Source organism: Cherax quadricarinatus, chromosome 56, assembly GCF_038502225.1.
Source record: "Cherax quadricarinatus isolate ZL_2023a chromosome 56, ASM3850222v1, whole genome shotgun sequence".
NCBI classification, from domain to species: Eukaryota; Metazoa; Arthropoda; class Malacostraca; order Decapoda; family Parastacidae; genus Cherax; species Cherax quadricarinatus.
The window spans coordinates 19,910,042-19,935,886 of record NC_091347.1 but is presented as its reverse complement, the minus strand read 5'-3'; the positions used below and the strand labels follow the sequence as shown (position 1 = coordinate 19,935,886).

General features: G+C 38.6%; 1 protein-coding gene across 4 annotated transcripts in view; it reads left to right on the top strand.

Moving 5' to 3' along the window:
- Window positions 1-25,845, top strand: part of LOC128700808 (hemicentin-1) — a 176,035-nt gene that overhangs the window by 138,350 nt on the left and 11,840 nt on the right. For 3 of the 4 annotated variants that reach the window (XM_070097150.1, XM_070097151.1, XM_070097153.1), the window contains 21 exons: window positions 797-932; window positions 1,239-1,369; window positions 2,009-2,105; window positions 2,554-2,767; window positions 2,890-3,017; window positions 3,125-3,294; window positions 3,484-3,661; window positions 8,509-8,673; window positions 12,409-12,548; window positions 12,696-12,869; window positions 13,296-13,434; window positions 14,438-14,569; window positions 14,882-15,059; window positions 15,401-15,636; window positions 17,677-17,808; window positions 18,076-18,195; window positions 18,920-19,039; window positions 19,609-19,740; window positions 21,594-21,722; window positions 24,564-24,686; window positions 25,038-25,208. In XM_070097150.1, coding sequence (XP_069953251.1) covers window positions 797-932; window positions 1,239-1,369; window positions 2,009-2,105; window positions 2,554-2,767; window positions 2,890-3,017; window positions 3,125-3,294; window positions 3,484-3,661; window positions 8,509-8,673; window positions 12,409-12,548; window positions 12,696-12,869; window positions 13,296-13,434; window positions 14,438-14,569; window positions 14,882-15,059; window positions 15,401-15,636; window positions 17,677-17,808; window positions 18,076-18,195; window positions 18,920-19,039; window positions 19,609-19,740; window positions 21,594-21,722; window positions 24,564-24,686; window positions 25,038-25,208 — 3,145 coding nt within the window. The remainder of the gene's footprint in view (window positions 1-796; window positions 933-1,238; window positions 1,370-2,008; window positions 2,106-2,553; window positions 2,768-2,889; window positions 3,018-3,124; window positions 3,295-3,483; window positions 3,662-8,508; window positions 8,674-12,408; window positions 12,549-12,695; window positions 12,870-13,295; window positions 13,435-14,437; window positions 14,570-14,881; window positions 15,060-15,400; window positions 15,637-17,676; window positions 17,809-18,075; window positions 18,196-18,919; window positions 19,040-19,608; window positions 19,741-21,593; window positions 21,723-24,563; window positions 24,687-25,037; window positions 25,209-25,845) is intronic. The other variant, XM_070097152.1, reaches the window with a different exon arrangement.

The following is a 25,845-nucleotide window of genomic DNA, read 5'->3' as shown; positions in this document are numbered from 1 at the left end:
ACTCAATTCATTAACATTTGTCAATTCTACCTGGATTCTGTTGACATTGACAGAATGATGCATTGTTTCTAGCACACAGGAAAAAAAGAGAAGACTTGATAATCACATAAAAGTATATGAAAGATTAGAAAAGTAAGATTTTTAAATGCCATTTGGTGATGATTCCTGGAATCATTGTATCCTGTATGTGTTTATGGTTCCTGAATTCACTGTAGCCTGTATGTGGTGATGGTTCCTGGGATCATGGCCACTATGACTGTATCTCACATCAGGTCTTTTAAATTTTAACCCTTAAACTGTCCAAACGTAGATCTACGTTTTTTTTACATTCTTTCATATGGAGAAAATCAAGGTTGAAGCGCTATGCGCACAAACATAGATCTACGTTTGGACAGTTTAAGGGTTAAAGGGAATATTACAAGGAAAAAACAGTTAGGAAGCACATATGAAAGGAAAGATAAATGTACTATGTACTAAACATAAATAAAAATATTTAATATTTACCTGCCATCTTAGATGTTCATGATTATTACTATATTTATGGGATCGTGGTTAACCCTTGAGTCATACAGTGCCTGACGAATTGGAGGTAATTAGTTATGATCCAAAGAAGGAAAGAATAACTCCAATTCCTTGGATCAAGTATCCTTCATGAGCATCATTGCACCCCACTTAAAGGGACACAATACTGTATATTAGATTTATACATTCTTTAATCATTGATACATTTTTCTTCATTTACTAATGAGTTTTAGTCTGTGAAGTATTTCTGTGATAAATGACATTTGTTGTTCAGGTGATTGATTCATCTCAAGCCTCTGATGCTGGTGAGTACAAGTGTGTGGTGAGTAATGATGCTGGGGCAGCTGAAGCCACGGCTCACCTAGTGGTACACACACCTCCTGTCCTCACACGACCACCCATCACTGCAGGTAACATCTCACTCTTGTGCATCTCTCTATCACATAATTATTTATTTCCTTTTGATAACATAAGTTCCTTTTTATATGAATTTCTGATATATTTGTTTTATATTTTTTGCTTTCTATGAGGCATTGTACCTATTTGATCTCATATACGTATATTAGTATTGTTATTAATATATTAATAGGTTAATATTAAACAGTAGGGTTCATAGAGCACTACCATCTCATGCACAGTAGTATTAAGAATGGCATAAAATTAATTGAATAGAATAAAACAAAAAATGCAGGCACATATCATAGTATCTCCCTTAGTGGTAGAGGTCGGTGGAACAGTGGTATTTGACTGTGAAGCTGAGGGTACTCCAGCACCCACCATTCAGTGGAGTGTCAGTCCTGGAGAGCTACACTCACGTTTCTTGCGGTTAACTAATGGTTCTTTGCAGGTAATAATTTTTTCCGTATTTATTATTAGATATTAGATTTAATGTATTCACAAAGCATAATGTGTTAAGCACATATCATTATATGCTATCTCTGATATTTAAAATTACTCTCTTAGAGCAGTCAAGACAAATTTTCTGCTGCTAGTGATTAACTATTATGCAGAACCCATGTATTATAGTGCCTTTGTGATTAAAATACCTTGGAGCCCCTAAGAAATTAAATATTGTACTGTAATTATGAAATAACAGTGTCCCTCTGAATGAGTGTTGTTTATGTTATGTAATGGTTTAGAAAATGAAGAATGAGACACTTGTGCAATATTTGGGAATCTGTACTGAAGAAACATTTTGCCAGCCAATGGCTCCCTCAGTCCAAATCAGAGAAGAGCAGTGGAAGATGAGGAAGAGAATGAGGTAATCAGTTCCTCGGCTTAGAGTTGATGTATTCAGTCCATCGATGGACTGAACTCATCGACTCCAGGCTGAAGGACTGATTTCCTCATTCTCCTCCTCATCTTTCATCCATCTTCTCTGTACTGGACTGAAGAAACCACTGGCTGATGAAACATTTCCTCAATAAAGATTCCCAAATGTTGCACAAGTGTCTCATTCTTCAACGAGTGTTGTTTATGTTGTCAGCTTATAGCAGCACAGATGGAGGACGAGGGTCACATCATATGTCAAGCTTATAATGAACTGGGTGAGGACTTAGCAAAGGCTGACCTCTTTATCAAAGGTATATAGCATTCATTTACTCTGCTTTCACAGACCTTGCACCAAAATATAACACATTCATTTAATATTGTGTTGTTTACATAATTGAATTTATAGGCTAAGAGATGTTACCTTACCTTAGCCATTTCAGGCCTGTGCTGTGTTGCGTATGTTAATAATACCAGAGCTACCTACAAACACTTCAGTATACGTATTTTTATTAAGCAGTTGAACTTTGCACTTTTGTATACAAATAACTTCAGTTTACACTTCTTCATTTTTATATCACTGTTGTGAGATGTGGCAAAAGATGTATAATGAGTAATTTTTAACTCATGTATGACATTTAGAATAAAAGCAGTCAATATATTAAGTACATTTATTCCAGTGCTGGTCACAAGTTTATAATCATTCTAAAGCAGAACACTCTTATTATATCCAGTAATTGCCTCATGTATTATCCATGGCAGTGTCAGGCATGTGGAGTTCCTGGGGCCCCTGGGCACCATGCAGTGTATCATGTGGTACTGGACAGCAGGAAAGGAGAAGGGTGTGCAACTCTCCAGCACCACGCCATGGAGGCTCTTCTTGTCAAGGTGACGAAGCTCACACCCGGCCTTGCCGTCCCCATCCTTGCCCTGTGGATGGTAACTGGTCTCCATGGGAGCCCTGGAGTGAGTGTAGGTTAGTCATCCTCCTCTTTCTAGAACTATAAACAATCATACATTTTATATATTTTTAAATGATTTTACTGGCAAATAGAGCATACTATTGACATTGCATAATTGTTTGTGTGTCGGACTCAGCATAACCTGTGGCAGTGGAGTGCGACTGAGGTCCAGATACTGCACAGCTCCTGCCCCCTTGTATGGTGGCCAACCATGTGAGGGTGCTGCTGTTGAAGAGGAAGATTGCAGACTAAGAGACTGCCCAGGTAAATGCATTTATAGCATTGTTAAAATTGAACATCCATCAAGATGACATAGTAAATTAAAATAATGAAAAAATTTTATTTAAAAAATAATATTTTTCCATCTTTAGTGTCAGGTGAATGGGGTCTTTGGACATCATGGTCTGACTGTAGTACTACTTGTGGTCAAGGACTTCGTCAGCGCACCCGTCTGTGTGACTCCCCTCCTCCTGCAGCTGGGGGAGCAGAATGCACTGATGATGGGTTAGAGGTCATGCCCTGTTCAAACCCACACTGTCTGGTGAGACATATGCAACTTTTTACTCGTGTAATGCTGCCTTCATGCTAGTGACCCATATGTCAACATTTGAGAAACAGATTCACATGTAGTCAGCTTACTCTAAATTAGTAAAATTTTATTTTAGTTACTATTATGGCTAATTTAGTAATACTATATGTAAAATTGATTTAGAATTTTTTTTATTGGCAGCTTGATGGCAACTGGGGGTCATGGGAGTCTTGGAGTGTGTGCAGTGTTTCATGTGGAGGAGGAATGAGACGACGACAGCGTCAGTGTAACGACCCACCGCCTTCCAATGGTGGTCGGTTTTGTCCTGGCTCTGACACCCTGGAAGACTATTGCAATCTTGACATGTGTCCTATTAATGGTATAAAGAGCACCTCTCTTATATATTCAAGTCTTGTACTTTAGCTAGTATTTCATGGGTTGGGTAAAACAATTATGTAACTTATGAATATTTAAGACTATAAATATAACATTTTTTCTCCCTCTGTTTTGCATTGAGAAATTATTAAACAACATTGCACAACTGGAAATGTGAATGTTACCTTATATATACAGTAGTCTCATAGTGTTCAACCTCAAGAGGCAGGAGAAATTGTTACAATACGTGGTACATAATATTCTTAAGAGATATTTATTTAATTATATCAGTTCATCTGTGCCCCAGAGTACCTATTTCTCACCTCTCATACAGCCTGTCTCTGTCTATCCTATCAATTCCTCTGAGTATTTTGTATTACCTTATCTCCCCTGGTTCTTCTGTCCTCCGATATCATTAATTCTGTTCCCTTAGCCTCTTCTCATAGTTCATATCTCTCACTCAGGAGCAAGTCTTACTGCATATTTCCATACTTTCTCCAGGCTTTTTAATATGCTTTTTTCAGATATGGGTTCCATATTGGTTCTGTATACTTTAAAATGAGCCTGACATGTGTTGTATTAAGGACCCAGAATGACTCTGTTGGGATTCCTGAAGGTTACTCTTAGATTTGCCAGACGAGCATCGATTACAGAGGTTATTCAGCTGATACGAGATTTTTGTGAGCAGCATACTCCCCTCTAGTTCTTCTTTGAGTATGATCTGGAACCTCTGTCCCTCGAGTCTGTGTACCATATCCAATTGTCGTGTCCCTTCTCCAGTCTTCATAACCTTGCAGATAAGTGGTTGCATAAGCAATTGCTTGTCTTACCAATCTTTTTTGTGTGTGCAGTTTGGAGAGACATCTAAACTGTCATATCTGAGTGCCTCTGCAAAGACAGTGATTATGTATGAGTGATTGTGAAAGTGTTGAATGATGATGAAAGTTTTTTTCCTTTCTTTTGGGGTTTTTCTTTCTTTTTGGGTCACCCTGCCTCAGTGGAAAATGGCCAACGTGTAAAAAAAAAAGTGTACGTGTGCATGTGCATGTGTGTGTGTACTCACCTGTAACCACAAATAGGCAAGTAAAAATGGGTGAACACAAACACTTACACTCACACATGCATGTACGCATGCAGTCATGCACACATGCACGCATGCACACATGCACACACACACACACACACACACACACACACACACACACACACACACACACACACACACACACACACACACACACACACACACACACACACACACACACACACACACACACACACACACACACACACACACACGAATCACAGGGATGTTAGGAAGTATTTCTTCAGCCACAGAGTAGTCAGGAAGTGGAATAGTTTGGGAAGCGATGTAGTGGAGTCAGGATCCATACATAGCTTTAAGCAGAGGTACGATAAAGCTCATGGTTCAGGGAGAGTGACCTAGTAGCGACCAGTGAAGAGGCGGGGCCAGGAGCTTGGACTCGACCCCTGCAACCTCAACTAGGTGAGTACACATACACACACACATGTACATACATATGTAAGTGTACGCACAGGTGCATGCATACAAGGCTGCTCCCACTAAGGTAGGGTGGCACAGTAAAGGAAATACAGTCATTGGCATTCATTCAATGGTTGTCTTGCAGCAAGTGTGCAGACATCACTGGTCAAATAACCCTCCAAACTGCCAATATCCCAAACCCTTCCTTTAAAGTGCAGGCATTGTACTTCCCATTTCCAGGACTCAAGTCCGACTATATGAAAATAACTGGTTTCCGTGAATCCCTTCACTAAATATTACCCTGCTCACACTCCAACAGATCGTCAGGTCCCAAGTACCATTCGTCTCCATTCACTCCTATCTAACACGCTCACGCACACTTGCTGGAAGTCCAAGCCCCTTGCCCACAAAACCTCCTTTACCCCCTCTCTCCAACCCTTTCGAGGATGACCCCTACCTCACCTTCCTTCCCCTATAGATTTATATGCTTTCCATGTCATTCTACTTTGATCCATTCTCTCTAAATGACCAAACCACCTCAACAACCCCTCTTCTGCCCTCTGACTAATACTTTTATTAACTCCACACCTTTATTAACTCCACACCTTTTCCTAATTTCCACACTCTGAATTTTCTGCATAATATTTACACCACACATTGCCCTTAAACAGGACATCTCCACTGCCTCCAACCGTCTCCTTGCTGCTGCATTTACCACCCAAGCTTCACACCCATATAAGAGTGTTGGTACTACTATACTTTCATACATTCCCTTCTTTGCCTCCATAGATAACGTTTTTTGACTCCACATATACCTCAATGCACCACTCACCTTTTTTCCCTCATCAATTCTATGATTAACCTCATCCTTCATAAATCCATCTGCCGACACATCAACTCCCAAGTATCTGAAAACATTCACTTCTTCCATACTCCTCCTCCCCAATTTGATATCCAATTTTTCTTTATCTAAATCATTTGATACCCTCATCACCTTACTCTTTTCTATGTTCACTTTCAACTTTCTACCTTTACACACATTCCCAGACTCATCCACTAACCTTTGCAATTTTTCTTTAGAATCTCCCATAAGCACAGTATCATCAGCAAAAAGTAACTGTGTTAATTCCCATTTTGAATTTGATTCCCCATAATTTAATCCCACCCCTCTCCCGAACACCCTAGCATTTACTTCTTTTACAACCCCATCTATAAATATATTAAACAACCATGGTGACATTACACATCCCTGTCTAAGACCTACTTTTACTGGGAAGTAGTCTCCCTCTCTTCTACACACCCTAACCTGAGCCTCACTATCCTCATAAAAACTCTTTACAGCATTTAGTAACTTACCACCTATTCCATATACTTGCAACATCTGCCACATTGCTCCCCTATGCACTCTATCATATGCCTTTTCTAAATCCATAAATGCAATAAAAACTTCCCTACCTTTATCTAAATACTGTTCACATATATGCTTCAATGTAAACACATGATCTACACATCCCCTACCCACTCTGAAACCTCCTTGCTCATCCGCAATACTACATTCTGTCTTACCTCTAATTCTTTCAATTATAACCCTACCGTACACTTTTCCTGGTACGTATACTCAATAAACTTATTCCTCTATAATTTTTACAATCTCTTTTGTCCCCTTTCCCTTTATATAAAGGGACTATACATGCTCTCCGCCAATCCCTAGGTACCTTCCCCTCTTTCATACATTTATTAAACAAAAGTACCAACCACTCCAACACTATATCCCCCCCTGCTTTTAACATTTCTGTCATGATCCCATCAGTTCCAGCTGCTTTACCCCCTTTCATTCTATGTAATGCCTCACGTACCTCCCCCACACTTACATTCTGCTCTTCTTCACTCCTAAAAGATGGTATATCTCCCTGACCAGTGCATGAAATTACCGCCTCCCTTTCTTCCTCAACATTTAAAAGTTCCTCAAAATATTCTTGCCATCTACCTAATACCTCCCTCTCCCCATCTACTAACTCCCCTACTCTGTTTTTAACTGACAAATCCATACTTTCCCTAGGCTTTCTTAACTTGTTTAACTCACTCCAAAATTTTTTCTTATTTTCATTCAAATTTCTTGACAGTGCCTCTCCCACTCTATCATCTGCTCTCCTTTTGCACTCTCTCACCACTCTCTTCACCTTTCTTTTACTCTCCATATACTCTGCTCTTCTTATAACACTTCTGCTTTGTAAAAACCTCTCATAAGCTAACTTTTTCTCTTTTATCACACCCTTTACTTCATCATTCCACCAATCACTCCTCTTTCCACCTGCCCCCACCCTCCTATAACCACAAACTTCTGCCCCACATTCCAATACTGCATTTTTAAAACTATTCCAACCCTCTTCAACCCCCCCACTACTCATCTTTGCACTAGCCCACCTTTCTGCCAACAGTCGCTTATATCTCCCCCGAACTTCCTCCTCCCTTAGTTTATACACTTTCACCTCCCTCTTACTTGCTGTTGCCACCTTCCTCTTTTCCCATCTACCTCTTACTCTAACTGTAGCTACAACTAAATAATGATCCGATATATCAGTTGCCCCTCTATAAACATGTACATCCTGGAGCCTACCCATCAACCTTTTATCCACCAATACATAATCTAACAAACTACTTTCATTACGTGCTACATCATACATTGTATATTTATTTATCCTCTTTTTCATAAAATATGTATTACTTATTACCAAATCTCTTTCTACACATAGCTCAATTAAAGGCTCCCCATTTACATTTACCCCTGGCACCCCAAATTTACCTACTACTCCCTCCATAACATTTTTACCCACTTCAGCATTGAAATCCCCAACCACCATTACTCTCACACTTGATTCAAAACTCCCCACGCATTCACTCAACATTTCCCAAAATCTCTCTCTCTCCTCTACACTTCTTTCTTCTCCAGGTGCATACATGCTTACTATAACCCACTTTTCACATCCAATCTTTATTTTACTCCACATAATCCTTGAATTAATACATTTATAGTCCCTCTTTTCCTGCCATAGCTTATCCTTCAACATTATTGCTTACTTACACATATTACTTACACATATTAGAGCTACAATACAATATTTACAGTGAATATTGATACTTATAGCTGCTGTCTTGTTTACGGGTGATGATGTTTCGTTACCAAGAGCAGTCGCATTATTTGGAAGGAGTTTGTATTTATAACTAATTTTTTTTCCAAAGTTCCAGTATCATAAATACAGATCATTTGCAAGTAAGGGGCCCCTACTATATATTATATTATGTTCACCTTGTGTCTAATGGTAACTGAGAAATCATTTATTGTGCAGGTGGGTGGTCATCGTGGTCAGTGTGGGGCTCGTGCACAGCGACATGTGGAGGAGGACAACGAAGACGGTTGCGCACATGTGACAATCCTTCCCCATCTCAGGATGGTCGAGCTTGCACCGGCCCTGACACTGACACAGAGGCTTGTAATGTACACAAATGCCCAGGTAATACAGTAATGTAAATTTATTTAAATTATTATTGTATGTAATTGGGTATTGCTGAACCTTACAGATCAGTAGCTCATGGTGAATGGAATCTAGTCAGGTGCTATCATCATCAACTCACCTCCCTTGAGGGATTTTTTTTATTTAAAATTTAAAGAATGAGAGAAAATAAACCTATTTCAATAAATACAGTATGTTTTATCATATCAGTAAAGATTTTATCTTAAATGCAGTAGCTGAATGCAGTCAGTTTCTGTTTATGGAATTACTGTACCTGTATTGTATTTTTGGAGAATTGTGATATACTAAAATGAAGAGCATCTCTACATTCAGTACTATGTCTATATACAGTGGAACCTTGTTTTTCGGCCATAATCCATTCAGAAGGTCGGCCTAAATTTGAAGCAATATTTCCCATAAGAATTAATGTAAATACAATTAATCTGTTCCAGATACCCAAAAATATTCACAAAAAATACATTTTTTAAAGATTAATTATAGTTTTACATACACAAAACAATGAGAACTAAATAAATAAATAAACATTTAAATCACTATTACATACCTTTATTGAAGATGCTTATGGCTTATGGAGAGAGGGAGGACTGATTATTGTTTGGAAGGGGAATCCCCCTCCATAAGGACTTCAGGTATCAAAGTACTCTCTGGGGTTACTTCCCTCCCTGCCTGCTAAACTCCCTACATGCCTGCTACACTCCCTGCCAGCCTGCTACACTCCCTACCTCCCTTCCACACTCCTTGTTTCCCTGCTAAACTCCCTGCTATACTCCCTGCCTGTCTGCTACACTCCCTGCCCATGGTGGCTTATCTCACAGTCACACTTAATAAACAAGCCACATCAGCTTCCTTGATTTGTTCTTTCTTTGCCAGGATAGAAGTGATTGTTGATTTGTTTTTGCCATACATCCCATGGTGACTTATTTCACAGTTGCACTTAATAAAAAATCACCAAAAACAATGGATTTTAAGGAAATGTTTGGATGAATGCACGGAGTATATGCTAACTCGCCAACAGACAAAGGGAGACTGACTCACCTATGCATGGCGTCCCGGGCTGACACGTCTAATATGTACAGTCAGTATACAGTAGACCCCTGCATAACGATATTAATCCATTCCTGAGAGCTCATTGTTATGCGAAATTATTGTTATGCGAAATTATCATTATGCGAATGAATTTTCCCCATAAGAAATAATGGAAATCAAATTAATCCGTGCAAGACACCCCAAAGTATGAAAAAAAAAATTTTACCACATGAAATATTAATTTTAATACACACAAACTGAAAAAGACATGCACAGTTACATGACACTTACCTTTATTGAAGATCTGGTGATGATTGATGGGATGGGAGGAGGAGAGAGTCTTAGTGTTTAGAAGGGGAATCCTCTTCCATTAAGAGTTGAGGTGTCAAGTCCTTTTCCGGGGTTACTTCCCTTCTTCTTTTAATGCCACTAGGACCAGCTTCAGAGTCACTGGACTTCTGTCGCACAACATATCTGTCCATAGAGGCCTGTACCTCCCATTCCTTTATGACTTTCCTAAAGTGGTTCACAACATTGTCAGTGTAATAGTCACCAGCATGGCTTGCAATAGCTGTGTTAGGGTGATTGTCATCAAAAAAGGTTTGCACTTTAAGCTACATTCCACACATTTCCTTAATCTTTGAAGTAGGCAACTTCTTCAATTTCTCTCTCCCCTCCTCCAAAGCAGTTTCCTCAGGTCTGGCCTCATGCTGATGAAGATGATCTAGCAGCTCATCAGTGGTTAGTTCTTCATTGTCCTCCTCCACCAACTCTTCCACATCATCCCCACTAACCTCCAACCCCAAGGACTTTCCCAATGCCACAATGGATTCCTCAACTGGCATAGGATTCCCAGGGTTAGCCTCAAACCCTTCAAAATCCCTTTGGTCTACACATTCTGGCCACAGTTTCTTCCAAGCAGAGTTCAAGGTCCTCTTAGTCACTCCCTCCCAAGCCTTACCTATAAGGTTTACACAATTGAGGATATTAAAGTGCTCTCTCTAAAACTCTCTTAGAGTCAATTGAGTTTCTGAGGTCACTACAAAGCACCTTTCAAACATAGCTTTTGTGTACAGTTTTTTGAAGTTTGCAATAACCTGCTGGTCCATGGGCTGCAGGAGAGGAGTGGTATTAGGTGGCAAAAACTTCACCTTAATGAAGCTCATGTCCCCAAAAAGTCGCTCTGCCACGTCTGTAGGATGACCAGGGGCATTGTCTAACACCAGGAGGCACTTAAGGTCTAATTTCTTTTAAGTTAGGTAATTTTTCACATTGGGGGCAAATGCATGGTGTAACCAGTCATAGAAAAAGTCCCTAGTGACCCATGCCTTACTGTTTTCCCTCCACAGCACACACAAATTAGCCTTGAGGATATTCTTTTGCCTGAATGCTCTGGGAGTTTCTGAGTGATACACTAATAAAGGCTTCACTTTGCAATCACCACTAGCATTGGAACACATCAACAGAGTAAGCCTGTCTTTCATAGGCTTATGTCCTGGGAGTGCCTTTTCCTCCTGAGTAATGTAGGTCCTGCTTGGCATTTTCTTCCAAAACAGGCCTGTTTCATCACAATTAAACACTTGTTCAGGTTTCAGTCCTTCACTGTCTATGTACTCCTTGAATTCCTGCACATATTTTTCAGCTGCTTTGTGGTCCGAACTGGCAGCCTCACCATTCCTTATCACACTATGTATGCCACTATGCTTCTTAAATCTCTCAAACCAACCTTTGCTGGCCTTAAATTCACTCACATCATCACTAGTTGCAGGCATTTTTTTAATTAAATCCTCATGCAACTTCCTAGCCTTTTCACTTATGATCACTTGAGAGATACTATCTCCTGCTATCTGTTTTTCATTTATCCACACCAATAAGAGTCTCTCAACATCTTCCATCACTTGCGATCTCTGTTTCGAACACACAGTTGAACCTTTGGCAAGAACAGCTTCCTTGATTGCCGTTTTCTTGGACACAATTGTAGCGATGGTTGATTGGGGTTTACTATACAACCTGGCCAGCTCGGAGACACACACTCCACTTTCATACTTAGCAATGATCTCTTTCTTCATCTCTATAGTAATTCTCACCCTTATTCCTGTAGGGTTGGCACTAGAAGCTTTCTTGGGGCTCATGGTCACTTATTTTGCAGATAAAATCACCAAAAACACTGTAATAATACGAAATGTTCCGATTGTATGCTTGGATGTTACCGCGGAGGCTGGCTGGTAAACAATGCCACCGGCGGAACATGTGAGGCTGGCTCAGGCCGCACATTAGACGCGTCTCGGACGAATAGCGTTGAGCGGGTTTTTTAGTGGTATGCGAGGCAAAATCTTAGCGATAAAATGTATCAGTATGCGGATTTAACGTTATGTGATGCCAACGGTATGCCGGGGTCCACTGTACAAGGCAACGGCCGAAAAATGGAGCAAAGTTTCTGCTGAAAAACCGGCCTAAATACGAATCGGCCAATAAACACAGCGGCCGAGAAACGAGGTTTCACTGTATATATTTTATTGAAGATACTATTTCTATTTAATTATGTCCTATAGAAATGATAGAATAACAGTCTAGGGCATATAGTGTAAAATATTAATTATAATCAGTGATTTGCTACTAATGTTGAGACTTTCTGTTTAAATGCTCTTATTCAGTATGATGATGTGTGTACTGTTCTTGTTCTTATAGTGAATGGAGCATGGGGATCATGGAGCGAGTGGACAGGATGTAGCATGACGTGTGGTGTTGGAGTTAAAGTGAGGAGCAGAAGATGCAGTGCTCCTTATCCAAGGTTTGGTGGTGCTCCCTGTCTGGGGGAAGAGCGTGAGGTCTGTATTAAATAACCCTTCTGTGTTTATCTGTTTTCCAATGTCGTCATATTTCTCATAATGGCTTTCATATGTATTATCATATTTATTATATAGCATTGTAATTTCCTTAGAAAATGAGCTTTTTCTGATACATTTGACCACAAGACTGCTACCTGTGAGGGAGATGCTTGCGAGGTGTTGCCTGTGGTGGCTCGTGGAACACTGATGGGAGAGCTCAACGGAGAAGATCTTGGCATTGTTGCTCTCACTGCTAATGTCACCACACTTGGCATGCAGAGAACTGTCACTGCTAACATTAGTCCTCTTGCGCCAAAGCATGTACGACTCACTAAGTCTTACACGGATAACCCGAATATAGGAGAGAGAAGCTTATGACAATGTTTCGGTCCAACTTGGATTTATAAGTCATAGTGTGACTTGTAAATGGTTCAAGTTAGACTGAAACATCATCATAAGCTTCTCTCCCCTATATGCAGGTTTTTTATGTATTGTTCCAGTCATGGTATTGTGCCTTTTTGTTCTTCACTAAGTCTTAATCTGTGCATACTGTATACTAATTTTAAATATACAGATGTACCATTTGTGAATTGTTCAGGAAAAAACTTGTCTATTTATATTAGTGAAAGATATATTCACTTGATGAGAAGAGAAATACAGTAATCAGATTCCTATAATGTAATTTTTACAATATTTTCCATTAATATCATATACCCTTTTGTGTTTTATATTTTATGCAATATGTAGGGTATGTGGCTCACTCCTCTTCTGTCAGTGGTATCTCCTGTATATTGGACTTCAGCCTATGAGGTAAATGGAGCAGCCAATGGGCACACTCTAACCAAGGGATTCTTTCGGCGGGAAGCCCACGTTGCATTTGCTACTGGTAAGTAGAAGGGTTGCAAAAGTTAAACATTCTTGAAAATTATAATAAATTGAAATGTTATTTTGTAAGGATATAGATAACCCACATTATTGTATGACAGTGAATACTTTGTGGATTAAAGAGTCAGTAAAATGCACATCACTTACATGGAAGTAACATGCACAGTTTGAATGAGAGTGGAGGGAATATGAAAAGTAATAAAATATTTATAGTGCACCAGCCATCTCCCACCGAGGTAGGGTAATGATATATTCAATAATAAAAATGCTTTGCCATGAGAAGTGGTGGATAAATGTATGTTTAAGTGAAAGCATGAGGTCTAGCATTGCATCTACATTCTGAAAACCATCAGAATGTGGATGAAGAGAATGATGTATATAGCCCATTGTGAGAATGAATGACTCAGGTGGGATTTAGCTCCTTATGTAATGCATATTACAGTAATAATAATAACAGAAGGTATATTACATGTTAGTAACTTCAGCAAATTTATACACAGTTAAAACCCAAAATATGCACAGCGCTTCAAAGAGTAGTAGGAATAATTATACTAATACTGTATATATTTCTAACACATTGGCCATCTCCTACTGAGGTAGGATAACCAAGAAACTCATTCATCATCACTCATTCAACCACAGTCTTGCCAGAGGTGTGAAGATGTCACAGTTCAGATGACCTCTCGGAGCTGCAACATGTTTACCCATCCTTCAGAGTGCAAGCACTGTGCTTCCCACCTCCAGAACTCAAGTCTGACTAACTGCATAAGTGTTATCCTGCTTACACTCTATGAGCATATCATCACTAAAACCATTTGTCTCCACTCTGATTTATCGTGTTCACACAACTCTGCTGAATGCTGAAGACCTTAGTACTCTAAACCTCCTTTACCCCTTTTCTCAAGCCTTTGATGGTAAAATCCCTACCCCCCTCCTTCCTTTTTATTTTCTCAGTGTGAATTGGTTAGTATTACTTGCTTTATTAAAACTTATCTCTCTTATAGGTGAGACTGTCGACATGACGCATGTGGTGCGGGGTGTTGACTCAAATGGAGTTTTACTGGTGGATGTGGTAGTAACTGGCAATGTTCCCTATCTACCTCCAGATTCTCTGATTACACTTCAACCTTACAATGGTTAGTATTATACAGTTATTTCACTGATGCATCCATAACATATGCTATGACTTACCATTTTACTACATTACTACCTATAACTTTCTTGTATGAATGTCATTGAGAGAACTTCATTGTATCTTAGTAGACAAAAATCCATTTCTGCAAATGTTGTTATAAGTAAGTAATTTAGCATATTATGTAATTACCTGATTGGTAATCAGTGCTAAAATTTGACCTAAAAAACACTTAGAGAAATTTCTTGTACATGTATCTCATTCTATGAAGGCTAGTGAAATAATTAATTTTTCATTTTCATTTTTTACCCTACAGAGAACTATGTACAGATAGGTGGTGGTTCACTTTTTGCCACTTCCACTCGTACCTTTTCTATAGGAGAATACCACCTGCCTTATGCCTGGAACCAAACTATATCTTATGATGCTGAACTTGGCAATATGCCTTACCTTGTAGAGACTTTACATTCAAATGGATTGGGATCATTTTACAGGTAGGAAGTTTCCATATATATTTTCCTTCCATAATGTTATATTTAATACTGTATTATTATTATTATTATTATTATTATTATTATTACAATCAAAACTAAGCACTAAGCCCACAAGGTTCATAGAGTATTGATAAAAAGTCATAATTATTTTAGAGCGGTGTATATTCTTATATTCCTAGCATTAATGGTATAAATTAAAATCAAAAGACGTGATTATGGTGAAAAAGAAATTAAACATTGCATTTTCATAGCAGTAATTAATTATTTACACATCTTGATAACTTAAGTTTTTACATAGCCAGTGCTTTACCATAATAAAGGTCTTCCTGAAATTATTGCAGCAATAATCAAGCAGAGCTCAGCCTCATCGTTTCATCATCTATAGCACCAGGATTGCCTAGCGACTCCTGTCCCTCAGGGTTTACACTGGACCAATCAGGACCATACTGCAGAGATAACGATGAGTGTTTGACTTCTACCAGCAGGTGTTCTCATGGTTGCTCTAACACCATCGGCAGTTATGCATGTACTTGCATCCCTGGATACACGCTAGGCCCTGATGGCTATACATGTCAAGGTAAATTTTTTAGCATCACACTAAGTGTCATCAGCAAAAAAAACATTCTCATATCATTTTATGGTCAAATATAGCTCTTGCTCTAGTTTAATCACTTGCCTCACTTTACAAGGTCAATCTTCTCGCCTTTTTTTCTAGGTTTAATGTTGTCATTCTTTCAGATTCTTTTCTTTTTATACCCTATGAAGGGTGATCTCCACATCAATGTTGATCTCACATTTCTTTTATGTCAGTTGCCTTATCTGATCTAGACCAGGTCACAAGGCCCTCACATTAAATGTATAGTCCCAAATTAACTCACAGAATACATTCCTGATGATTTCACAGAAATAACACTCACTGGGCTGCAAAATACGTGGAAAAAATAAGGTTATGTTTCTTGATTATTATTATTATTATAATCATGGGGGAGCACTGAACCCATAGGATTATACAGTGCCTGGAGGGGGATGAAACATATTCAGGCTCAATTCAGGGAACCAGAGCACAAATCCAATTCTCTAGACCAAGTACCCCTCACCAGCATCAAGGAACCTCGCTTGAGGGGTATGCTTCTTGAACCTCCAGAGAAGCCAAATTTTGTTTGGCTCTTTGGGATGCCTGAAGTCAAAGAAAACAATATTATCTTACCATAGATTCTGGTTATTGTTGCTTGATGATAGATAGGTGTGTGTAGAGAGGATTGAATTTACATCTTCGAAATTCTGGAGGGATTGGTCCCATGGTAGCACACCGAAATTACGCCCTCCAAGAGCAAGAGGCTTGGCAGACAGTACAGAATACCTCCAGTAAAAAGCAAGAATGCAATGAGTATAATAAGAGATAGCTCAAGTATAAAGAGCTCAAAACTATATAATACCTTTCCCTCATACACAGGGAAAATTAATAACAGGTTCCTAGCTTTCTTCAAGAAAGACCTGGATAAGTTCTTTAAGTTAGTCTCTGATCAGCTGGAATGTGGTGCTTACACTGGATTGTGTGTGGCTACCACCAGCAGCCTGGTTGATCTGACTATTAACTAGGAGGCATGGTCTGAGTCCATGCTGTAGGGGGCAGTGACTCTTGAAATCATCTTCAGGTATCAATTTACAATTTTTTTTTTTTTAACAAGTCGGCCGTCTCCCACTGAAGCAGGGTGACCCAAAAAGAAAGAAAATCCCCAGAAAGAAAATACAGTTATCATAAGTAATTTACTGCCATTAAGTACTATAGAAATCATAACAAAGCAAGCAACAGATTTCAGTGTCAATTATCCATAGAGTACTAACCATAATCCATACTCATTCTACTCCACTCTCTGGAAATTGCAGTAAATTTATGCTGAAAGAGTTGGTAGACACCAGGCATTCTTCTTGATCCCTGATTATGTATGGTATGTAGCAGGAACAGGTGTTATGCCATATATTAGTTATAGCATCACCCTGTGCTGTATGCATATAGATAGCTACAAGTATCTAGATGTTGCATATATCTGAAGTAAATTACAGTAGTTTTATCTATATTGGTTGTGCTGGGTACTCTTCCCCATATAGTGGGTCTTTCTCTGTAAGCATCAGGTTTGTGTCATCTTTTGTTACCCTAGCCTGAATCTTGCACTGATTGATTTGATAATCATAGCTTGTCACTTGGGTTTCATTACCTCCATTTTAATTACCTCACAGGATGCCCACATGTTGCACATTCGAGGTTTGCAGTACACACATATAAAGTTTACACATATAAAGTTTAAACTTAAGATTTAATTTAAGTCTGCCCGAAATGCCTAGCCATGCTAGGTGTTCTAGTGGTACACTCTGTAATTATTATTTTACTACAGGTAAACCACACAATAACCAAATTCTGTAAACTCAGCATTGTAATCCTTATAGAGAATAAACTTTGAATATTTTATCAAGTTTTTTCAGAATGTTTCTAAGCTCAAGACTGAAAAATCATTGAGTTTTATTTCAGTTAGATTTTTATATTAATCTTTTATGCTTTTACAATATTTACTGTCTATTGCATCACTACATAATAATATTTTCTGACTCTGTATTACAGATGTAGATGAATGTTCCATGTCAGGAGTGTGTGGTCCACGAGAACAGTGTGATAACACCCAAGGTTCCTACACTTGTACATACACATGTGGCCACGGCCTCAGAAGAACACATTCTGGCACAGCATGTGAAGGTCAGTTGTCTCTTGTGTCAATTTTATTACAGTACTTCCATCTCCAACCTAAGTTCTTAAATTAATACAGTACCACTGAAAAACTTTACATGATAGCAATGGTTATGCATTAAGATTAAAGTGATAAATATATACAGTATTCTAAGATATACTGTACTGTATGTACATAGTTAAAAGTATGAGATACAGTAAACATGACTACAGTAAGGGCATTTTATTTTATCGCATAAATCTATATATTCTGTCACTGTTCCCACTTTTTAACAGACATCAATGAGTGTCAGGAGCAGCCACATGCTTGTGACCAAACATGTCTCAATCTTATTGGTGGTTTCCGCTGTGATTGCCGCCGAGGCTTCAGACTTGTTGGCCAGAGTCGCTGTGTAGGTTAGTCTATTATTCTGTGTCCTTTTGAGATTTAATGCACCAGTTCCACTGAAAGTAGTCATTAACTGAGGAAGTTTAATTCAATACAGATGTCTTTGTGTTGGAAAACCTTATCAAACAGTGAGTCACAGGAAATTGTGACTCATTGTTTGAAAACATTTTTCCCAGTGAATTTTAAAGCCAAGTACAGTACACTATAATACTGTTACTGCTACAGTACAATACAGTACTGTTACTAATTTAGTACTGTTACTGATTTTTCTGTTGTCTGCTCTGCTTTGTGGTTTATTAATGCCATGTTGAGATACAGGTCAGATGGGTAATACAGGTCACATGGGTGATACAGGTCACATGGGTGAGACAGGTCACACGAGTGAGGAACACATAGTAAATAACAAGCTTCAGCAGACTTGTAGGTAAACCAAGGATAAAAACTTTGAATTTATGATCATTTTGATGAATTTAAAGAGTTTTTACATATATATGTGGCCAGCCAGAAATTGTGAACCATTAATGGTTGAAACCTACACTGTAAAGAAATTATTCTTATTCACTTATATACATATTTGATGCTAGGTTCCTCAATTGATTTGGACCAGTAAACCTACTTACTGTATTTTTTTTTAACACGGCCATTTCTAACAGATACAGTTCACTGTATTTCTAGGGGCAGTTGAAAAATTTTGTAGACAGTGTGGTAACTTAAATGTTTCACCTCTTGCAGATATTGATGAATGCTCACAGTTCCATTCACCCTGTAGCCATGGGTGTGAAAATACAGTGGGCTCCTTCAGATGTACATGTCCTGAAGGACACACCCTTCTGCCTAATGGTCGCTGCAAGGGTAAGTTGTCATATTTGAAGAGCACTTTGACCCAGGCCCCTCTGAAGAGGACCAGTGGTCTCGATGGAAATGAATCATGCCTCTTGGCTTGCTTGGGTAATTCAGGGTAATGGATCTCTGGGGTTAATAATTTGAAAAAAAAAAATCTTTTAATACCACCACCCACACTGACCAAAGCTTTGTTGACAGCCCAAAATTAATCATACAAGTTTTGAACTGCACTCTGAAATAGATTATGTTGTTAATATGCCTATACATCTCAGGTTAGTAATCTACACCTGTTGAGCATACTGGTTACTTTTATAAGCATGATACCCATGTAAATAGTGTGAAAGAACACTTAGCTCATATATTAATTGTGGACAATATCAGACCTTCATGTGAATCAGTGAAAAAGACAAGGAATTTACTGAGAAAAATAGAATTTAAAGAAATTGGTGTAGAGCATTTCTCTGCTCATCCTAGATATGATTTTATTTAGTGTATAGATACTGACATGATTTTACTTAAAACAAGGATATCAGTAAATTAAATATGATTTACTTTATGCACGTTTTGTGTTTTTTCAGACATCAATGAATGTGCCTCATATCTACACGACTGCCTTGAAGAACAGGAGTGTCGCAACACTGAGGGCTCCTACACCTGCATCACTCACTGCCCTGCTGGTCTACTTCAGGCCAGCAACGGCACTTGCACAGGTCACTAAATTGTTTTCTTATTAACTTTTTTCATTGTTGTGATATCCAAAATTAAAAAATTAAAAGAGCTGACAGTATCATGATTTTTCAAAAAACAAAAAAATAAATAATTTTAGTTTCTGAAATGGCAAAGAATCTTTTTCTGAAGGTAATAACACCAAAAACACAAAATTGGATGGAAAACTTATGAAATTACACAAATGCGAAGTTAGCGGTCTGGGCAATTTTGCCAACTTTGAGTCCTATTTTTCAGCCAGTTCCATTCCTTATTCGACCCAATTTCTACCTGTTTTGCTTGTATGCCTTCTAATCTATTGATTGAAGCAAGAAACTGCTTAATCAGCTGTCACAACTAACCTATAATGTGCACAAAAGTTGGCAATTTGGACAGTTTTACAAAAAATTAAAAAATTACTAAATTTACACTGTAGATACATGTATTTGAGTCACTAAGCAGCCTTTTCTTTATTTATTACTCAGCCCCAGGCCTCTCATATATTATACTTGCCTTCCATTTTGAATTCATCATCACACAAGAAATCAGAGTTTTACCCTATTAATCAGATAATAAAATGTAACCAAGAATGGTTGGTCATGGGTTATGGTATCCCAATAATTGAAGCAGACCCGACAAAAATCCATCTGACCAATGGGTACCCGGGGGGGCCTTGCCTCTTCTCAGGAAAATCGTCAAAAATCTAATATTTACTCAACTCTGAGCCCCATTTCAAGCTACTTCCAGTTTGAAATTGACCAAAATCATCTCTGCTTCAGTGTATGTCTTCCAGTCTATCAACTGTTACCAAGAAATAGTCAATAAAAGCATAAAAACCATCCAGGAAATACCTGACAGCTGTTATTTTCAACTAAACACAAATTCAGAGGTTTGCCATTCCCACCATGAACCTTGTAGAACAGGATTTTTTTATACTATGCACACTCACTGCACTTATTCTCTCATGTCTAAGCCAAACTTTACTGTATACAGTTTATTTGAAGGAGCTGAGCTGAAGGCAGATCCCCATGAGCGACACTGGCATCAATACTGTAGCTCTACATGAGAAACAGTGAAATGGTTAAATCTGTAGTACTACATGTGATATTCTGGATAAATGAAAATAAATGTGGATACTTATTTAAAAAAATACTAATTACCATTTTTCTTTATGTAGACCTACAGTGATACTGCATAATTGAAACAATATTATTGGTGTGAATATCATGCAGAAAATTTGGAGCATAGAAATTAAAATGAAGTGTTAGGTGACCAGGATATAATTCAGAGAGCTTGAGGAGGGGTTGTTGAGGCAGTTTGGGTATGTAGGGAGAATGGACAGATAGAGTGATGAAGGTGGTGTATAAACCTGAGGTGGAAGGTAGAAGGGGATCAAGGGATCATCCCAGGAATGGTTGGAAGGAGGGGGTACAAGAAGCTTTGAGTTTTAGAGGCTTGAGCATCAAGCAGGCTTGTGTGAGTGTTTCATAGGAGTGAATAGAGCCAAGGGGTTTTCATAGACATGTTGGAGTATGAGCAGGGTAACTGTTATGAAAGGATTCAGGGAAACTGATTAGCCAAACTTAGAGTCCTGGATGTGTGAAGGGCAGTGCTTGCACTCTGAAGGAGAAGTGGGGATTCTGCAGTCGGAAGGATAATCTGAGTGTGATGTCATCACACTTCTGGAAAAATGGCAAATGAGTGAATGTTGGTGAATATGTTTTCTTCTTTGCATCACCCTGGCTTGTAAGGAGATGGCTGTTGTGTTAAAAAATACTGATGCAGTCACTTCTAGGAAAATGTATTGTCTTGTCCGTTGAATTTAATATTAAATCATTCTATTTCTTTAAATTTTCAGACATTGATGAGTGCTCTGAAGAAATAGCAACATGCCATTTCACTCAGATCTGCACAAACACATGGGGATCATATCGGTGCTCATGCAGTCGAGGATTCAGTTCATCAGGGCCTGGACAACCGTGTCTTGGTATGTGCAGTATGTCAGTTTTTTTCTAAATCCAAAATTTTGTAACACTACTCAGGGCATTTTTCTAATATAAATACCTTAATTTTATGTGTTATAATTATTTACCCAGTAAATTCCTTCTGTGGTATGTATACATTACAGAAGCCTTTGACATACAGTATACAGTGGACCCCCGGTTAACGATATTTTTTCACTCCAGAAGTATGTTCAGGTGCCAGTACTGACCGAATTTGTTCCCATAAGAAATATTGTGAAGTAGATTAGTCCATTTCAGACCCCCAAACATACACGTACAAACGCACTTACATAAATACACTTACATAATTGGTCACATTCGGAGGTAATCGTTATGCGGGGGTCCACTGTACTGCACTGTACCTGGGATACTTTTATAAAGATCTCAATAAACATAAAAAATCACAAATACCACAATATTAACTGTTATACAGTAAAGGTCAAATAATAATAATAACAGTAGGTAAGTGTTGTGCAATTGTATACCTTTGCTGAGAGTATGACAACAATGGTGTTAAAGAATCTTGAGAATCATCCTGGAAGGACTCCTCAGATATCAGCCTTCATTGAAAATATTGTGATGGGCATCTGCTGAGAACATTTTTAGAGTTCTTTGTGTGGTACAAATGCACCTTCCTCCCCTTCAGTGGGTCTACCAGATTACATTTATTTATATAAGCCTCTAACTCTACAAGATTTTCATATTCATTCTACTACCATTTGCGACACCATCCACATTTCTGCTATCTTCATCCTCCTCATTAGACTTTAACATCTTAATGTTCTCAGTTATTAACTCATAATTGTGTGGTATGATCAGTTCTGAACCTCTGCTTTCTAAATATCCTTCAAGCTGCTGTGCCATTCTCATTTCCTCATCAGCACTGCCTCTTTCCACAACAACATTTATGGGAAACTCTTTCACCTCAACAGTTGACTCTGATGCACTTATGCAGCATATGGGAATCTTTATTCAGGAAACGTTTCGCCACACAGTGGCTTCATCAGTCCAATACAAAGAGGAAAGATAAGATAAGATAAGATTTCGTTCGGATTTTTAACCCCGGAGGGTTAGCCACCCAGGATAACCCAAGAAAGTCAGTGCGTCATCGAGGACTGTCTAACTTATTTCCATTGGGGTCCTTAATCTTGTCCCCCAGGATGCGACTCACACCAGTCGACTAACACCCAGGTACCTATTTGCTGCTAGGTGAACAGGACAACAGGTGTAAGGAAACATGTCGAATGTTTCCACCCGCCGGGAATCGAACCCAGGCCCTCCGTGTGTGAAGCGGGAGTATGAGGTAATCAGTCCCTCAGCCTGGAGTCAATGTGTTCAGTCCATCAATCTTGTTACAAAGAATTCTTCAACACTTGTTCAACCTTTGGACGAAGACCTACTTCGACTAGTGGATGGTTCCACTATGACCCCGCCTCCGCCTGCTTCACCTCACCTCACTACAGTATATAAGCCACGTCTATGGCCCTATGCTGTACATTCTACAAGATTGATGGACTGAACACATCGACTCCAGGCTGAGGGACTGATTACCTCATACTCCTCCTCTCCTTACGCCTTCCTCTTTGTATTGGACTGATGAAGCCACTGTGTGGCGAAACGTTTCCTGAATAAAGATTCCCATATGCTGCATAAGTGTCTCAATCTTCAACTTGTCGGTTTTTCAAACCATTCATCACACACAGTTGACTCTGATATTGATATACTCCACAAAAATGTAGTCCTCCAGTAATCATAAAACCATGTCTTGCTCTAGGGGCTGTACTCAGGAAGTAGAGCTCAGAGGAAGGTACTCTTCTTTGATATTAGGATGCTTTTGAGCGAGGTCATCTGGGTGGTTACCGAGTGTTGCCTATGAATAGAATATTAAATGAAGCTTTTTTGGATTTAAGATCTATTTGCTGCAAGGAAAAAACACTTGTGAAACCAATCTCTGAAGATAGCTTTAGTGAATCTAGACTGTATTATTTGCCTTCGAAAACATAGATATTGTTTTCTACTTTACCTTTAAATGCATTTGGATTAAGGGAATGGTGAAGTAGCATCAGCTTCATCACACTGTCCCTTGAGGTACTTGCACAAAGGAGGATCAGTCTCATAAGACAAGAATAAGATTGCCTTAAGGAACCTTAAAAAAGAGAATTTGAGATTGTACACGATTTATGTGAGGCCACTCATACAGTATGCACCACTATAATTCATCCCACACTCCGCAGCCTGCCAGCTAGTTACAGGATTAAAACAAGTAATCCAGAAAAATGTTACCTATGTATATCATCAGATACTTATAACTTAAAGTCACAGTACATTTGACATTTACATCATACATTTATCAAGGACATAACCATACATTTAGCACTTACATCTCATTTCATTTAAAATGTATATCACTATGCATTTAAAATATCCTTGAACCTTCCTCCATCCTTTTGATAACCTTTTGCTAGTCTTCACAAACTCTAGGAAAGTGATCATATCAGAAATGCTTCAATTTTTTTTTTTTTCCGAGTTATGTTACTGTGTAGTGTTTTGAATGCCTGCCATTTATACTGTGTAGTGTTTTGAATGCCTGCCATTTATCACATATGTAAAACGACCCCCAAGCTACCTGCAGTAAGATCAAACAAGCCACTGGAAGACACTATTTTATATTTTCCATCAAAGCAGATTTTATTAATTTAATCAGAAATATTACCGATGAAGTTACAAGTCACACACTCATTTCGAACTTGTCAGTTTTCTTTTTTTTTTTAATGTACTGTAGTATTCTAAATTTGATGATTGATGTGGCACTTCTGTGGTGTTAGATGTGGACGAGTGTCTGGCTACTCCATCACCTTGTAACTACCAGTGTCATAACCTGCGTGGGACGTACCAGTGTATCTGCGCACCTGGACAACAAAGGCTGCCTGATGGAAAATCCTGTGTTGGTGCGCGTTTATCCCATTTTGTTTAATGCAATATGTAACTTATAATCGTCTCTAAAGCCAATATGTTGCGTACCTAAGCAAAGTGCTTAGTTCCTCCAGATACTGAAACCCATGCTTTCACTAAGACTATATTGCTAAAAAATATGTAAAAGCTTCATACTGTATACTCATTCGAACACAGTAACTTCAGCTGCTCACTTATTTGGTTGATACTGAAGGATACCTATGAACCCCTGACTGTACACAACACCCAGTCAGAAATGCTAATGCACCTTGCAATAGTAGCTGAATAGATTGAAATTACATTAATAGCAAGAAACATTATTAGCAGGAGGGTGTTGTGTCTTACAGGGCTACAGTACGTAGAGGAGCCTCGCGCCCGGTACCCTCTCTCTCCACGTCGTCCTAGACCTGCCTTGGCTGGCTACCCAACCACAGAATTCCAGGAGAAACTCCTTCATAAGTTCTACGTCCAGTCTAGCTGCCCACAAGGCTTTGACTATGAGGCTGGAGAGTGCAAAGGTAAAAGAAACCCTAAACCAAACCGCTAGCCAGTACTTTTTAATGAATTGGTAATGACAACATGGATCTGGCCATTTTATGATATATCTACATCATGCAATTAACTTGCATAAAAGTGGAAAACCTATAAGTTTTTAATTTATCTGGAGGTAGTTGAAGACACCATAAATTCACAATATATTTTTCAGTTGCCATGTTCGAAGGAATAATATGAAGAAAAGAAAAGATGCATTTGAAAGTGTAGTTAATAGTTTGATTCCTAAAGCATAAAAGTCTTGCATATCACAGTTTAAATCCACAGAAAAAGTCATTATTCTGTATATGCTGTGTATGGGAGGCAGATGTGTGTGTGTGTAGTATTTATCTAAAAATTCACTTGTATAGATCATATACTCCACCCTGGAAAATATATACCTGTATATATTGTGTGTAATGCATACAGGTGGGCCCCACTTTACAGTGCTTCACTTTACAGCATTTCATTAATGCAGCAGTTTTCATTTATACCCATTCTTCATTTATTCAGACTTCCTACAATAAATATTTTCACCACTCACTATAAGCAAAAGACAAAAATATTTTAAAGTAAGTAATGTTTGTATTGTATATGCACTTTTTAGGCTTAGCTCACTTAATA